The sequence below is a fragment of the Periplaneta americana genome, chromosome 1 (genome assembly GCF_040183065.1).
Source record: "Periplaneta americana isolate PAMFEO1 chromosome 1, P.americana_PAMFEO1_priV1, whole genome shotgun sequence".
Taxonomy (NCBI): Eukaryota; Metazoa; Arthropoda; class Insecta; order Blattodea; family Blattidae; genus Periplaneta; species Periplaneta americana.
In genome coordinates, this window is record NC_091117.1 from 167,725,345 (window position 1) to 167,744,237 (window position 18,893).

The window sequence follows — 18,893 nt, forward strand, 5'->3', positions numbered from 1 at the left end:
AAATTTAAATAAATAAATACAAGATATGGTTATACAAGAATGAAATTTATTGTTAATAACACATTCTTGCTCACAATAAAAAATACACTTATAAATAAAATTTATGTCGATACATAATATGTTTTCTACTATTAAAGTATAATGAAATGCACTGTCTCCTAACAGCATCTATTTATATAGAATCAGTGAAAAAAGAAAAGTTCGTAGTACATGTCCTTTTGGCAACATCCAATAAGACTATGTTGATCACACTGTGCTGTCTTCATATGGCGCTCTTCAAGCATTTACTTGTTGTGCCTTCTCCTGCGAGAACTGGGCTGTGCGGGTCATCCGTGAAACTCCAGGCGACCCACAAGTTCGCGGACAGTTGCTACCAAAGCTTCTCTGTCACGAGATGTAGTATCGAGGAGCAATGAATGCAAACGTGCCATGTAGTTATCAATTGTGTTGAGTGTTGGAACTTCATTGCTGCCTGCAGACAAGAAGAATGAGAACTGTATGCCTTTTGAATACAAATGTACCTTAAAGCTTCTAAATTTATAAGTGTATTTCCTTATCATTTTTATTGCCTATTGGGCTACTTAATGGATGTAAAAAGTATCTGAGGTAAAAAATGTACTTCTTAGCCTAATTACTTTTAGTACTGATAAATGATAGGCATATTTTTAAATTTATCAAGTTTCATTTGAATGTCATTAGTTTTTTTTTAATTTTATATATCGTTGTTCAGAGAAGAAACTATTTAGTGGACAATATGAAGAGAAATACTGTTGTCTTTCATACAGTCTTACAGTATATTTTAAAACACGAAATTATCATTGTTCTTTTATATGAAATTGATAATACTATTTTTTTTTTAATATATTTCCTGATATAAAGGTATCATTTGGGCACTTTTAATCCTTTTAGGAGAAGACCTGCAAAATAACAAAACAGGTAGGCCTAATACGTTTTAAAAGTGTAGTAATCGAAATATTAAAGTGGGAATCATTAGAAACCGAAGTTGTCAGGAAAACAGAGAATGTCTAAATATATAAGAATCAATATTGTGTCATAATAATTTAACAAATATAACAATTTTATTCTTAAGACCAGCAAAAGGAATGTATTAATAAAAACTGGAAGAAAAGCCAGATATGACAGTCAGAAATGATAACATGAAATAAGATAGGCACTATGCATGTTTAGGCTTTCTTGGTGAATGTGTTCAGAAATAGACTTTTGAATATTCCACCATGTCCTGGAACTTAACATTCCCAACATTTCGGAACTACGTACAGGTTCCATCATGAGGACAAACAGGTATGACCATTATGTCTGGCTCAACATTTGTAGCCCTTTCTACAGCAAGGATGGATGAGAATTTTTTATACCATCTGCTACTGTCAAGACTGGACAGTGGGAGCCTTCTATTGATGTATGTGTAAGTCCCGACTAGAAAGTGATGATTAGCACCATGAAACAAAACTTGCTTTACTATACTAACATTTCAGTGAGAACAGTCACTAAGTCTCCCTCACCTGGAAGTGGAATATTCTGAAAGCTTGCAGTCAGTGTAGCTCTCATATGGTCCAGATGCTGCTGCAGAGCCACATTATTGTTACGCTGTTGCATAGTTTCAACCTCTAACTTCTCCACAGCTGCCTTCATGTTCTCAATGTGTTTCTGCAGTATTGCATTCTGTTGTTCATAGTCTGTGTTGGACTTACGGAGTTGGCGCAATTCTGCTTCACGAGCTGTGGAATATTGATAAGACAGAAAAGAAAGAAATGCTTAAGGCATGTAAATAAAGGTAGTATAACATACTGGTATTATATCTTCAGATGGTTTCAATTTCAAAACTATAAATGAATATTTACACCACACAGGCCTTTTCTAGTAAAAGATAAAATACAAAACCACCTAATATCAAACAAAACGGTAAAGTCATGCGTGGGGGGGGGGGGGGGGGAATTTTTGTCCTGTTGAAAAAGATCCACATATATACTATATTTTAGGATGTAATATTTATAATTTTATGCTCGACCATGCCGAAATGTAGTAATTATACACCTGGTAGCAGTCCTTTAATGCATGTCATTAAAGTACACCTACTCATTAAAGTACAGGTCTTCAGCCAATCACAAGTCAGCTTTGTACCGTTATATCGATTATTCTCGGATATGCAATCGACAGACAATTAGCAAAAAGTCATGGAGGCTGGAAATCCAATACTGTCGCAGAAGGTTATATTTTGTTACTATAATAATTAGCGTTAATTGTAAATAATATTCAAATAAATTCAATTTGTCATCTCGTTTTTCAATTCTAAATCAGTTTCCAGGTTATATCAGACTAATGTTCATTCTTATTCTGTGCCAAGGTCAATGACATTCGGCCTCGGAAAATATCAATACTTTCGCGTCTGCGCACATCTCACAATTCAGGTCAGTTCGCACTTAACCATAAAAAGACCTAATTTTCAATACTTTCAAGTTAGAAATATGGTCGAGCATAAAAAGTCGTATGAAACTTGCCTATAATGGTAATTAAGACGCTCGTATGAAAATTATGAAACTCGCTTGTGCTCGTTTCATAAACAATCATACTTGCGTCTTAATTACTACCATTATAGGCTCGTTGCATAATGTACTATTAGGAAGATACTCCGTAAAATAATTGGTCCATTATTCGAGAGAGGAAGATGGAGGAGGCGATATAATAATGAGTTGTATTCCATCTATAAAGATCCGCCTATTAGAAGAATAGTAAAAGCAGCGAGATTAAGGTGGGCTGGGCATGTGGCACAGATGAATGACGTAGAAATTCCTAAAAGGATATTAAATGGAAATCCTGGAGTTCAAAGAAGCCGTGGACAACCAAGAATAAGATGGTTGGATGGAGTTGAGGAAGACATATGTAAGATGGGATACAGGAATTGGAAAGCAATTTCGCAGGATCGAGACAACTGGCGGAAAATCGTGGAAGAGGCCAAGGTTCACAATGAACTGTAGCACCAAGAAACAAGAAGAAGAAAAGAAGAATATTTATAATTTTACATTCTGAAAACAAACAGCCTTGCAGTTCTAAAATATCCATTGTATATGTATGATAATGTTATGTTATAAATCATCTCCTTCTAGCGCATGTCCTTTTTTGAGGGTTGAGTTTTTGATAAGTGTCCATTTCTTCTCTGTGTTATAAATTGTGTTGAGAATTATACACATGCAAATATGTATTAAAATAATCTTTAATTTCAATTATTTTATTTTATTATTTTCAATTATTAAAAACATGGCACACTAACGTTGGTGCAACCTCCTAAGAAACTCAAAACACTGTCTGCATAATGGAAAATGTTCAAATTATAGAATTTTAAAAAGAAAACATTTTAGCAGGAGATTTCATTTTCTAATATGGATTTATAAAATCAGAGAAATAATGAGTCACCTTTTAAAATTCCCTACATCTAAAGTGTGGGATTAATGTCCACTTCATCACATCCTTTCAGCACTTTGATGATCTCTCTAAAGGTGCATCTACACAATACAACTTTATGCATTCAAGCAATGCTTACAAGAGTGAACGAAATGCATTCAATTGTGCATGCCTTTTTAGACTAAAAATGAGAGCGCATGCAGCAATTGAAAGTTACTCATCGCCGGTGGGTATCTTATGCATTATTTCGTTCAACATTAGCAGGTTTCAATAATTATGTCCCGTATTTCATTGGTCTTTGTACAAGACTTTTGTGTATTTGTATTTTAACATCTGAAGAATGCAGGGAAAAACAGTCATAGTCACAATTCTCTTAAGGATGATATCATCTAATTCAGTACATTACTGCAAAATTTATTGCTGTTTCTAATAAAAAAAAGTAGAAAGGTATGACTGTATCCATGGTGATAATTCTCCTTTACCAGTTCTGATAAGAAAAACACTGAAGTTTGCAGTAATATACTGAATTAATGATGACATGACCCTTATCCTCCTGAGTTCTGAGACATTTGTTGTTTTACTAGTAAAGTTCAATATAATTCTACACTTCTAAAAAAAAAGTCACTGACATGAGGAAGAATGCTAAAAAAATTTTGCAAGTTACAGCATGGCACAAATGCAGGTATATTATACTATACTTCAGGTCTCTGCACATCTTACATCATAATCGTGTATGAAGTATGGTATAGTATACTATATTCTCAGGATTCAGGAGGTTATGAGAATTGTGACTGATTGTTTTTCCCCTGTACTCTTCATGTGTTCCGATATCCTGCCATCTTCCATTCTACTAGTTATTTTTGTATTAAAGCATCTTGCATATTAGTTTGATATCTTCATCACATTTTTTGCTTAACACCACAACGTGTAGTAATTTCTATGACTCTGAACTCACCTTTATTGTGATCAAGAAATTCTTCAGTAAAAATAGGAATGTCAAATCCTGGATAATCCGGTTCTTTTTCTGTATCCTGTAAAAGAAAATGAAATATAAGTAACAGTTAATTTTTATATATAAAGTACTGTAAGTAATATACTTTCTACAAAGGTACTATATATACCTCTTCTGGCTGTACTGCTGCTTCTACTGGTTTGTCTTCGCGTTGTTTCTTTTCGGACTGTTTTTGGGTAAATATTTTATATGCCTCAGTTTGTTTGTATGCCTGCAGTTCACGCATGTAACGTTCACGATCTTGTTCAGCAGCTTCTAAATAATGCTATAAATATATTACATAATTTAAATTAAAACAAATCCCTAAGACACATGACTTAATCTCAATTCATTTCTTCTTCTATATTCTCATTATAGAAGTTTCTACATTATAAAATCTATTTTATAAACTATCACTATATAGGATGGAAGGAGTATAACATTTTCTATAATGAAGAATCTGGGGTTGTCAACCATATGTTGAGGTTTAATATCTCAGTGTTTCGAAACTATTTACGAAATTCTATATCAGGATTGCATCACTCAAGATCTGAAAGGACCACTTATTTTGACGTGCCTGTTATGCTTAACCCACCCAAATGACAGAGTGTAACTATTGTCTGTGACTTATCTGCAGCCCTGAAAAGAATTGGGATCAATCAATCTTCTTAATGTGTCCAGCTGTTTGCTGACAACATAAAGTCCACTATGGGATGATGATACTAAGAACTCACTCAAGCCACTATTAGTAAAAGGAAACTGTTATTTAATATTCTACCATTAGTATGGAAACATTTCTGTCACCAGTGTTACTGCTAACTGTACAATAATGAAGAATCACTAAGATGCTAAACTAATGTTTTCAGCAGGTACAGTAAATACAACTCTGATTGATAGTCCATAAAAATAACACTTTCAATATCCCATCTAGAAGAATGGCTGTTTCTACTCCTAACTTTCTCCAACAGTCAGACAATAAGTGACCTTTCCAGGTCTTAAATGATGAAACCTACATGTCGTTTCTGAAATGTCAGAAGTATTAATTATCAACACATGGTTGAAAACTCCAAATTCTTCAAAATATAATGACTCTGGAAGTCTGAAATCAAATTTTCTAGTTCTCTGAAAAGGTTGAACCTATGTATAGTTTCTGAAATTTTGGAAGTATTAATTCTCAACACACAACTGATAACCCAAAACTCTTCTTCATAATATAATGATTGTTTAAGTCAGAAATCTCGTTTTCCAGTTCTCTGAAAATGCTGGTGACATATGAAGCCCCAACTTTGTGCTAGATAATACATAATAGAGCTGGCATGCAATGCATTTTCTTATGGGCAGTAATAATGAAAAATTAGTGAAAGGATGGTAAGGGAAATATTCCATGACAGCCTATCCTAACACTATCTTTGTTCACTGAAATTCCAATTAGCGTATTTACTCGCATAAATTTCCCCCTCACATAATTTTCCCAATTTTTAGAAACTGAAATTTGGGTAAAAAAAATTCGCATAATTTTCCCATCTTTATTACCGTTTATAAAAATGTTATTCATTAATGTGACCGAGAAGCGCAAAGCGGCAACACTGCACTAACGGGACCGGTCAGCAAGCTACGCCACTTCCATTGACCGTGAGCCCACTTCAGTTTCATGCTGACACATCATAGTGTTGTGTACACACATCGCTGGCTTGTAGTAACCACATGGGTGATGCACAAGTAGCTACAACATATATCGGTCCATGTACGAATAATTAATTCGTATTTCTAACTGAAATGGAAAAGAAAAACTGCAGTTGCAACGCACAATTCAAATTACGAGTTAAAGAGTTCGCAGAAAGTAATGACAATCATGCTGCTGCACGTGAGTTTTATGTTGAGCCCTCACATGTGTGCTATTGGCATAAACAAAAAGAAGAGTTACAGAATGCGAAAAAGTCAAGTTTATCATTTCAGAGACCAAAATCTGGGTAGTATCCAAAAATTGAAAAAGAAGTGTTTGGTTATATAACAGAGTTAAGAAATAAGTTATGTAGTTTCGACGAAATGATGCAATTAAAGGCACTAGAGGTTGCAAAGAAACTCGATATACTGGTAGGAATTTCTTAATTTAAAGCAAGCAGAGGATGGATGTGCTGTTTTATGAAGAGGAATAACCTTTTGCTCTGAAGGAGGACATCTCTAAGCCAGTGTTGCCAAAGGACTACACAGAAAAAATGGTGGAATTCCATCGGTATATCATAAAGAAGCAAGCATAACTATCTGCTCTTGCAAATTGGCAATGCAGATTTTCTTTGATATGCCGAGGAACACCACAATTAACGAAAAGGGTGCGTCTAGGTCACTTTGTTAACAACAGGTGCAGAGATGGGCGGAAACTCCTTCCATACGTGATATTCAAATGAAAAATGCTTTCAAAAGGGAAGTTTCCTTCCGGGCTACATGTTCGAGTCTAAGAGCAAGGATGGATGGCTTCCAGCCTAATGCATGATTGGGTGCGTGTTGTATGGGGAAAACATCTGGGCCACCTGTTAAATTGCAAGTCTCTCTTGGTTTTGGACAGCTTCTGTGGCTATCTTGTCGACGACGTTCGACAAGAAATGTCGATGATGAGAACAGATTTGGCCATAATTCCTGTGATTTAACGTCAATGCTGCAACCAGTTGGTGTGAGCGTAAATAAACCATTCAAGGGTCATGTCTGCGGGATCCCACATGTTGATGCCTATCAACATCAGAGGCCTTTACTCGAACTAATATGTGAATGGATCATCCGGGCATGGGGGCTAATTTCAAATGATATAATTGTGAAAAGCTTCAAGAAAACTGGGATCTCGAACAATATGGAAGCCACGGAAGACGACTATACCTGGGAGAGGGGTGACAAAGATGAACATCAGAGGAGGGAGCAGACAAGGCGATTTCCGAAGAAATTGACAAGTGAAGGTAGGTCTTTTTCTCCCAAATTACCGTAATGATCTATTGATAGTAGGTAGACCCTAATATGCATTTTATAGTTTACCGTATCAATTAAACTTTTTTATTTTCTTTCTTCAGGCTAATTCTTTTGCACGTGTTCTCATACACGGTCAGACGGCAGTGAGCAGCACACGTGATCACATAGCAACGAGGGGTGCCGCACCGATCCACTTCATTACCAACAATGTTATTCTTTCTTTTTGTGTAATTAAAGTTAATTGTATAAATTGTCTATCATAATTATTTTGTAGGACTTCAAAATAAATACCAGTATAACTTCAGTAAGTTCTATTTTTGCATTTTTATCTTAGATTCCAAATTAAATTCGCATAATTTTCCCTCCCTGCATTTTTCATGTTAAAAAAGGGAGGAAAATTACGCGAGTAAATACGGTAATAATGATCAAGGATTTGATTTTGGACCTCATAGTCATTCAGCTAACGGTGCACTGAAACATAAATTAAACACTTTAAATGAAGATTATTATATGAATATGACTTCTAATAAATAGATTAGTTTAAAAACTCAACAAATGTGGAGATATTGTTTATACGAGATAACAACTGGAAATCTGATTATGCATTAAGACTGAGGACCTCCGAAACTAAACCTATTAAGACCACTTCTAATCATAACTGAGTTTGAAGAGTCCTAAATCGGGCTACAAACTCCATTCAAAGGGAATAACTGAGTTAGAAGTGAATGAAATTTTTAGCCTGATATAGAGTCCTTGCGAGATGAGTCCATTTCAAACTATGTTAAGATTAGAGGAAGACGTGAATGAATTCTGTTTAAGAGCTCCTCAATTACTACACTCCGTATATGAAAGAGGTGTTGAAAAGTTATTATATTCATGTGAAATGTGTTTTGCAGGAAGAAATAAAAAACAGAAAGAGATAGTGTAAGAAATAGCATATCTGAAATAAATAGAGTTATTATAAAGTAGGTAACTAACATAATTGAAATTAATATAATTTCTAAACAAATTCAGCTCTCTAGATGTAAGCAGCTATGGAATATGTGAAGAATGGGATTTAGTTATTCTGTACTAAAATAAATGTTTCCATTGTTATGATGCAACAATTAAGCTTTGAAAAATTAACAGAAATTTGTTATTCATTTAGCTTGTTATACAAATTTTCTAAGTTTGAGAAAATGATTTTACATCTTCAAGTAAGAAGCGATTTGAGAAAATGGTTTTACATTTTCAAATAAGAAGTGGTTTGGTGTAATACTATGGATGTTGTAGAAACTTTGCTACTGGATTAAGAAGATTTCGGACAAAAAGCGTCTGAGAGACGAACCTTGTACCATGCTTTATCATGCATTAATTAAGAAATTTTAAAAAAGCTCAGTTGATGAAATCAAATTGAGAAGATAAAAAAATTAATGATATTAAGGTTACAGAGATTCTTCAAGAATACCTAGCTAGAGAAAATCTGTTATGAGTCAGCAGTGCTAACATGTTAAGCAAATGCCATACAGCATTGTTTGGAAAATGTTAAGTAAACTTCTGAAAATGTATCCTTATAAACTGTAATTGATGGTTTGAATTGATAGGAGATAATTATGAAAGGAAATACAACTTTTCACTATGTCTATTAGCTCAGAGAGAAATTGAATGGGATCTTTATCTCTAACACTGTGGACAGATAAGACTCACTCACTTTATTCTGAATGGTGGAGTCATAATCACAATTATCGAATATGGACAACGGACAACAATCCATGTGAACAGACTAAATCACATTCTTATTACATTCCAGTTCATCTTGATTGCTGAATTTGTTTGGCAGTTTCATTACTTTCAACTATGTTTGTTACTTTATATTAACCCTATATTACCTGTTTCTGATCTGCTGGTAACTGACTCCATTCAACTGCCAAGAGTTTTGTTATTTCTGGAAATGGAAGATTTGGATTCTCTGACCGAACCTTTTCCCTTCTATCATTCAGAAATCTCACGTAACCTGAAATATGTATAATATTATGCACAATGGTTCTTGAAGTAGACTATGGTTTGAATATAAGTTTTTATGCTAACAACCTGTGAGAGGCTGCCGAGGAGCTGTCTGATCTCTCTGAGCTTTCTTGCGTTTCTTTCCTTTCGGCCAACCACCACGTGTTTTGTTTCCATTGTCTGAAGAGTCAGGAGCCTTCTCATCAGAACTTCCCGTTGTTTTTGGTCTGACTATACAATAGAGAAATCGCAACAGATATATTATTCTCCAATACACTGTAATATAATTTTGTTATCTATATCTATACTAATAATAAATCTGTAGCCGAAATTTTTCTGGTAATTTTCGATTTTCCAAAAATAATTGGTCCTAACATATACAATTAACCGCCCTGAAACCGAAAATCGCTTTCTTGAAATTTTTGTTTGTATGTCTGTATGTTTGTTACCTTTTCACGCGATAATGGCTCTGAACTGATTTATATGAAAATTGGAATATAAATTAAGTTCATTGTAACTTGGAATTTAGGCTATATGGCATTCAAAATATTTTATTTAAAAGGGGGGTTATAAGGGGACTTGAATTAAATAAATCGAAATATCTCCCTTATTATTAATTTTCATGAAAAATATTACATAACAAAAGTTTCTTTAAAAATAATTTCCGATACGTTTTATTCTATGCAACATTTTGATAGGACTGATATTTAATGAGATAAATGAGTTTCAAAATTACAATAACAACGCCATCTAAGGCGGTGTAATGAAATAAAAAAACAAATGACTTCGTCTATAAGGGGCCTTGGACAACAACAATCGAAAGCTATGAAACAGCCTACAGAGAATGTTTCTGTGTTTTTATGAAGTAATACCGGAAGCTAAATTAACCGATTTGTATAATTAATTATTAATTCACCATTGGAAAGTGTAGTTTCTCTAGATGGACATAATTCTATAATGTTATTACAGTAACTTCTGAGTGAATCGAGGACAGGTAAGATTAAAATAGCTTCTTATGCACAGAAAACTTGATAGGCTATTCTGTACATTCGTTTCCTGTATTTCCTAAAATAATTTTTATGACCAAATGAATGGTCTCTGGATCAAAATGATCGCATTTTAATATTTTTAATACAATTTAAATTAAGTAACATAATAAACGATTTATCCTTCTATCAAACACGAATGTTCCCTGGATCAAATGTCCTATTTTAATTATGTAATTACTTTATATTTACTGTATTTCTAACGGGTGCAGCGGAGCGCAAGGGTACGGCTAGTAATGGAATAAATTTCTTCAATGTTAAAATAGTTTCTATTCCTAAAAATTGTCTCCGATCAGTCTAACAGCTATTGGGATTTTTATTGGAACATGCAATTCACACATGTCCAGTGATGCACTAGTTTGCAATATATGAAAACCTGAACAATCAGATAGAGCAACATATGGTTCACAACAGTGGAAACAAATATATATACTGGTACATGTATTTTAGTTACCTTGGGGACTACTTGCTGCAGATGATTGTGTTTCAGATATCGGGGCACTTACTGGATGTGCATTGGTAGCAGGTGTCTTCGATGCCTCAACTGTTGGCTGCTGTTCGAGTTCCTCTTTCCCTCTTGACAATCCTGAGACTAACTGATCCATTGTTACCTATGCAGGAAGAGAAGAGCTACATATTAAAAACTGCAACTATAAAAATGTATATTAGTTGCAGGAAAACCTTTCATTTCCTCTCTCTCTCTGATCATTTGCTTTAGCCAAAATTCCATAATAGGCCTATATCATTAATTTCACATTATTTCTCAACCATCCGTTCTTTATGACTTTAATCACTTTGCACAGCAGTGTTGCTATTTTTTAGCAACATCAGTCAGGAAGTATAACAGCTGAGTAACAGTAAAATAAGAATGTTTGAAAAATATTTTTACAATCTCATAGCATTCACCAAGCATCAAACTCTGACCACGAGATAAGAGGCCATGACGTAACTAGGGGGACCTGAAGGTTAACTGTCACTCTGCCCATTATGGTGGAGAATATCAACTGGTGCATTCTTGAATGGGAAAATACTTTATTTTTCTAATTATACTGTTCTTGAATATAACATACAATACACCAATACAAACACAGTACATTACAAGCAACAGAGCATTTCCATACTGTAGAAAACTCAAATTACAAAAGAGAAACCATCTAATAAGAAGTAGGCTAGCAGTTTTTCTTTTATTTATGGCCAACCTGAACACATTTAGTAAACAACTTTCTTTTATTAGTACCTAGTATTATTTGTACATGTGTAATGGAAATTTGAACAAAGTTGGTTTCACAAAATAATTTAAAAGCACATAAAAAATGAAAACATGCAATTTAACAATAGGGCTATTCTATGACAAAGTGGACAGAATCTTAAACAATATATATATAATTTCTACTAATTGATTCTATAATAAAAAAAAATTATATTACAAGAATTGGAAACAAAATTATGGTTAATTTTATTTTTATTGACTTTATACGTAGTTGAAGTTGATAGTTTGTGTACAATGGTTTTGTATTAGGAAAAGTCAAATTGGCACACCTATCTAACTTCCTGTACAATGTCAAAATTATCTACTTAATATACATGTGCTGTTGTTCGAAGTTTGAACTCATCAGTCAAGCAATAAAAAATTGTTGAGATAAGTTTCTTTGCTATTATAGCACTTAATAAGTTAGTATGTATTGGTGTCACACCCAACAAAAAATGCGATTAAGTTAAGTTTATAACTAAACTACAATTAATAAGTTTGTTAAAATTGGCAGAAGTAAGGCTAGAAATTAGTTCATCATCATCATCCCCAAAAATAATTTAATGTCCATTACACTTTTAAATGTTTCTTTTATCATGTATTTTCTGTCACACCCGTAACAAATAAGTCCAGGGGGAATGCAGGGTTGCTTGCATTCTGGTGCTATCCTCATGTGAGTAGACCTAGGTTAGCCTATCTATCTAGACATTTGAAATTACTTTGTATATTTTTTTAGATGTAGAAAAGGTTTAGTTTAGGATGAGGCTGAATTCTTTTTTTCTTTAAATTATAAATCGGTTTGATCAATGTTACTTTTTAAATGGAGTTCTCTGGTATTCTAGGAATTTAGTCTATGGCTCTAAGCATAAGCCTAAAATCCTGGTTCTTTATTAATAGTAATAGGCTCATTACAGAGTAGGTAAAGTAGATTTATTCAATAAAATCCCAACCATAATGCAACTCCTCGTGGATATATTTGTATGTAGATGCTTCCTGTAAAAGAGTCGCTGCTTGAAGAAAGAAAATAACAGCTGATTCTGACTTGAAATAAAAAGGGATGAAGAAACAGAAAAAAAATTTTAATTGTTATCAGATTCTAAAAATTTAAAAAATAAACGAGCAAGAGAAAATGCTCGTCAGAAGAAATGTCCAGAAAGAAAAAAAATTTTGCCATATCCCTTCTACCAGTCTTCTCAAAGGTTTTCGAAAAAGTTATATATAAGAGAGTATATCATCATCTTGACAGATACAACATTCTCATTACGGAACAATTTGGATTCAGAAAGAATAAATCAACTGAGCAAGCGATGTTTAATTTAACTGATAAAATTCTGGAAGCTATTAATAAAAAATTACAAGTAGGAGGAATATTCTGTGATCTCTCAAAAGCTTTCGATTGTATTAACCATAAAATTCTATTACAAAAATTAGAATACTATGCTATTAAAGGCATAGCATATCAGTGGTTTGAGTTATATCTCCTAAACAGAAAACAAAACAAAAAATTGAAATCAACGTATTCAGCAACTCCTTTAAAACTACTTCAACATGGGGAATTGTTCATACAGGGGTCCCATAAGGATCTATATTAGGGCCTCTTCTTCTTCTAAATTTTATAAATGACCTTGGCCCCATAATAAAAGGAATAGGTTATCCTATACTATTTGCAGACGACACAAGTATCTTATTACAGACAAAAACTTTGCCACATTCAAATATAAAACAGAAACAATTCTTAAAATTCATGACTGGTTTACAACCAATAAACTAGCTTTAAACATTAATAAAACTAACATAATTCAATTTAAAACCACTTCAAATTTAATTTCTCAAACATTAGACACAATTATCAACAATATACCCCTACTAGAAACATCAACAACCAAATTTCTTGGTTTGCATATTAATAATACATTAAATTGTAAAAATCATATTAAAGAAATAACTCCCAATAACCCCAAACTTAGCTCAGCATGCTTTACAATTATGTCGTTACAACAATTTCTAAGCAGCAGTATCTTAAAGACAATATATTTTGCCTCTTATGTACTACGGAATAATATTTTGGGGAAATTCTGCAGATAATAAAAAAATATTCTTATTACAAAAAAGAGCCATTAGAATAATAGTTTGAGCAAAGGCTGGAGAATCGTGTAGATTATAAAAAAAAATTAGAGGTTCTGACCTTAACAAATCAGTACATATACTCTTTAATAAATTTCCTCTCATGTAATAAAGAAAATGTTCCGACTAATTCAGCCATACATAGTGTAAATACCTCCAGAAAGAATGATTTTCATACGCAATCATCAAATTTATCATGCTATCTAAGGGGAGTATGTTACATGGCGATAAAAATGTTCAGTAGTCCTCCTGAAGACATTATGAATCATAGCCAAAACCCCGCATTATTTAAGGTAAAACTAAAAAAATTACTTAATATCTCACACTTTCTATTCTGTAGATGAATTCTTGACATTTCACAGTACAGTGTAAATATTTTAATACTATTAGGCCTAGGCGTAAATGGTAAACATATTGCATTGTATAAAATAGGCTATTATTGTTATTAAGGTATTAATACTGTACATATTTCATATTTGCAGTTTATATGTTAAACGTAAGAATTGGACATGTTCTTTATTCTATGCTATAAAGCAAATTAAGAATATTATGAAACAAATAAATCTATCTATCATGAGCACTGGGAGCATAGTAGCCTATACTGTAGTATAGTTCATAGGCCTAAATGATTATGATACAAGATGTATGTGCAAATTGAACTTTAAAAATAAAACAACAGATGTCTCAGAATTAAGGAGGTGGAGAAATTTCAGTATACGGATTCCTCACTGACAATTATATCTTACAATACCGTACTAAAAAGAGCAGATTTGTCTGTGTTTGTCGAATGCGCATCATCATGTTTATGAAAAGGCACTTTTCAGTGCCAATAATTTATTGTGTGTGCAAAAGTCGGAATTTTAAGTATGATTAACTTCTCCTAAAAGTGCGGATCCGTTTTCAAATAGTGGTTGGGACAAATTACCTAGAAAGACAAAACAGGAATTCAAGGTTATTCGTATTCCTGGCACTCGAAGTAAATGAGTAAATGTCAAATACCGGTAATTTTTCATTAATCGCATATAAATAAAATATCTATTTAAAAGTGAAACATAAATTAAATCTTCATGCTGTTATGAAAGTCAAATAAAAAAAATACTTCCGTAAAATAAACATGTTAAACTCCTCTGCAGTCCTCACGAAATCGATTAAATTTTAATACAATACGTCAACCTTAAGGAAAAACTGAAGTAAATACCATCCCAGTATCACCGAAACGAAATGAAGTACCTAACAATATATATTTAAGTTACACTTCAATAGCTTTGTTTGTTCTGCATTGCATTGTCTCATAAAATGAATGTATGTACAGTACAATATATATAATAATGTATTCAATTTGATAACTTACAATAATCTTTTGCTATCTTAATACACGACGCTCGCGGATCAGTGCTAACAACCAACGAGCACAGAAGACATAGAGTAGACACCTGCAAGTTAATGTAAGGGGTGAAGCCTCTTTGATGGACCTGACGCCATGTTGTTACTATCAAAACATTGCAAAATAATAATAATAATAATACTACAATGTAAAGCGCCCAATGGGCACGATATTAAACACTAGTAGGTAAACACAGTCTAGTAGGTATACAGTCACGAACCTTGAGTAATACCCTAGATCATATATATAAAACAGATCAGCCAAGCTTATATTAAATTTGGACGCAACTGGAAAATAACGGACGCTATGCGTAGCTAGTGTCGAGAAATGAGCTTGCGATAACAAACACTAGATGGCAGAGTACCTGAACAGTACATAGAGTAATACGACTGTGGGATGACTTTTTTACGTCATGCCACCTCCAAATTTCTTTCTCATTGTAATGTGAGGTTATGTTACAATAATGGCAAGTTTTTCCAAGTAATGTTTAATTTGGCTTAACAAATGTTAAATTAACAGCTGGTTTATTTTTAACGTTTTGTTAAGATATTTTCCATTTTTCCAACATAATTTTGTTTAAAATAACCAACACTTAACTTTAACTCAAAAGCAGTTGGTAATGATTTTGCATAATAAGACAACTTCTTATTGGCTGATATTATTATTTAAATTCTGTACTGTAGAGTAAGTCATGAAACATGTGTAAAATTGTAACTTGTTACAGCGCGATTAAAAGGTATTTTTTCCCCACCCATTACATATGATTGCTTTTTTCAAGTCCCGGTAATAACATTATTAAATTAATTATCCCACATATTTGGGTGGTGCCTTTCTTTGTTTCTGACATAATTTATGAGAGTTTCTCTTTTACACTTCAATAGAGAAATACAACTTTCAGTGGACAATGAACGTGTAACTCTAATGGAACTCTAAGAACCACAGCATTAATGTTTTCTTCTTTTCTTTCATGCCCTTTAGTTTTTGTTGCAGATAATATCATGCTATTGGATAATTATACATGCACCTTTCTAATAAAATTGGCTTATATTTCACTGGTCTCAGAAGTAAAATTAAATGTATAATAGCTTCTCAGTGCAAAATATTTACTGAAAATTATTGTAGGATTTGAATAGAAATGTCACTTCTCAGACAAGGTTATTCGTGGATGACTGTATAATATATAGAAAAAATTAGTGATAAATCTTATATCACCGCCTTGCAAAACTAGTTTCACGTTATTGAAAACTGGACTACAACAAATAAAATTAAAATCAATGTGAGCAAAAGTAAATCAATATGTATCCTTCTGTAAAACACAAAATTAAATTCGTCTCATATACCAATTAAATGGATCACTTAGTAAACACTTAGGTACTGTATATATTTTAGTAACAAACTGGTTGAAATAAGTCACTAATATTACAAGGACAGCCTGGAAAACACTACATTTCTTTATGCGTATTCTTAAGAAAGCTAACCGAAAGTCAAAAGAACTAATGTACATAACCCATGTTCGGTCTACTGCTGTGGAGTAATGGTAGGCACATCTGACCGTGAAATGAGTGGGCCCGGGTTCAAATCCTGATTTGGGGCAAGTTACCTGGTTGAGGTTTTTTCGAGGTTTTCCCCAATTGTAAGGAGAATGTCGTGTAATCTATGGCGAATCCTCAACCTCATCTCGCCAAATATCATTTCACTATCATCAATCCCATCGAGGCTAAATAACCTAGTAGATGATACAACATCGTTAAATAATCAATTTAAAAAAAGACGTCAGATAAGCAGAGGAAGTTACAAAAGCTTGTGGTGGCGAAGAATTTAAAGCGTCTGTGTTGTTAAAAAAAGGGAAGTACTACAAATGGCAGAAAAAGTGGATAGCCTATATTGATGTATTTGTTACGTGGCATTACACAGGAGATATCACCACATATAGTTATAAACAACCGTGGATATTTTAAATCTGAAAGTGTACTTTAGTGTAATCAAGTGTTGCTTTGTATAATAAGAACTGTAGGCACAGTGTATACGGTAAATCTCTATATGCATTTGAAAAGATTAGTAATCAACTTGACAGAAATGTTCGTGTGTCACAATATAATTTGTAATATTTTATTTGTTAATGGCACTGTTATTTTTATTAAAGTATGCGATTTAGCAGTTACATGTACTACACAAATGTCTTAATTGTTTCGAAAACAACTAAATGCATTTATGACATTTGGCACAATAATATGAACATTTTCCATTTTGGTAATAAATTAAGTGGCAAGAAACTGTTCATGTGTCACACCATATAATATTTAATATTTTTTACATTATTAATTATTCCTTTTCATTATGATTTTCTGTTTATATTTTGGAATGCTTACGTTAAAAAACAGTGATGTGTCTTTCATGAACTCCTAAGTATTTGATTAAATATCCTGTGAAGATCATAGTTACTTCGAAAATGTTACGTGTGTGACTATGGAATGATCCATCAGTATTGTTAGTATTGTTACAAATTACAAACCTGAAACTGTTAGAATGGGATCAGGAATAGTGACAAAAAATGTAATGTTGTAGGCCTACATCAACATGACTATTTTAATCCGGTTTCTAATAGTTTTTAAGGTTTGAAAGCCTTTTGAGGTAAACAGTATTGAACATGTGAGGGAAGGGCTATTTCTTGGTAATGGATTAGGCCTGTATATTTTATAATATTACTAACTATATATTGTTAAAGTACCTAATAAATATCGTAATATGTATATTACATAATACTGTAAACGAGACAATATCACAGGCTGCAAACTAGATTACTATTCTTGTTTTTGTATAATTATACGAACATGTATGAAATAAACAAGACTACCTTAGAGCGTGGTGCCGACCACACCACCTCATTCTAGTGCCGAGGTCATGGAAAGCATGGGGCTCTACCTCCATGCCCCCCAAGTGCCTTCATGGCATGTTACGGGGATACCTTTACCTTTTTACCATTGGTTAGGTTAGGATAGGATTACTTATATATTGTAATCAGGCTATATGCACAAATTTTCCAATATACTACTATCGTAACTAAATAGGTAATGTTAACATTAATTTTCATACCTTTTTGTGGCGCAAGTTAAAATAATTCAAAGTAAAGTATAACAAAACTCCGACAACATTATAATTATGAACGTCAAATTCTCTTATTTTATTTATTTTTCAGTGTTTAGTCCCTTATTTCCCATTGTTCTTTGGATTTATCATTAGTGAAATATCAATTAACGGATAAATTATGTTATACACTCAGTTGATAATATAAATAATATTCACGACAAATATATAAAAACAGAAGAGATAACGAATCATAATTTAGCCGACCGATAACTTTATAACATGGTCTACATATTCTAGGTAGATTGGCTTTGCGCGAGACTCTGTATTGTATTCTATTCAATACAAAGGCGTACTTTATCTTATCTCTTCGCTTCGCCCACGTGACAACTATAATTAGCTCCCTCGTTCCTAACTTTCCAAGGTCATATAAGGCCAATAATATTTATCCATGTTTTTTTAGTAGGTTATTTTACGACGCTTTATCAACATCTGAGGTTATTTAGCGTCTGAATGAGATGAAGGTGATAATGCTGGTGAAATGAGTCCGGGGTCCATCACCGAAAGTTACCCAGCATTATCCATGGTCATCAGTTGTCGACAGTAGGTACCGTTGCTTACGAAATTATATCCCGTAACCGACGGTAGGTACATACCGTT

At 33.1% G+C, this 18,893-nt stretch overlaps 1 protein-coding gene across 1 annotated transcript; it reads right to left on the bottom strand.

Moving 5' to 3' along the window:
- Nucleotides 1-26: 26 nt before the first annotated feature.
- LOC138703708 (high mobility group protein 20A-like) lies at nt 27-15,217 on the bottom strand. The gene is made up of 8 exons (XM_069831831.1): nt 15,117-15,217; nt 10,847-11,003; nt 9,434-9,577; nt 9,232-9,356; nt 4,539-4,694; nt 4,373-4,448; nt 1,521-1,736; nt 27-472 (listed from the first exon to the last, which is right to left on the bottom strand). Exons 2-8 carry the CDS (start codon nt 10,995-10,997, stop codon nt 327-329), a joined length of 1,014 nt encoding a protein of 337 aa, XP_069687932.1. The 5' UTR covers nt 10,998-11,003; nt 15,117-15,217; the 3' UTR covers nt 27-326.
- Between the last annotated feature and the right edge of the window lie 3,676 nt (nt 15,218-18,893).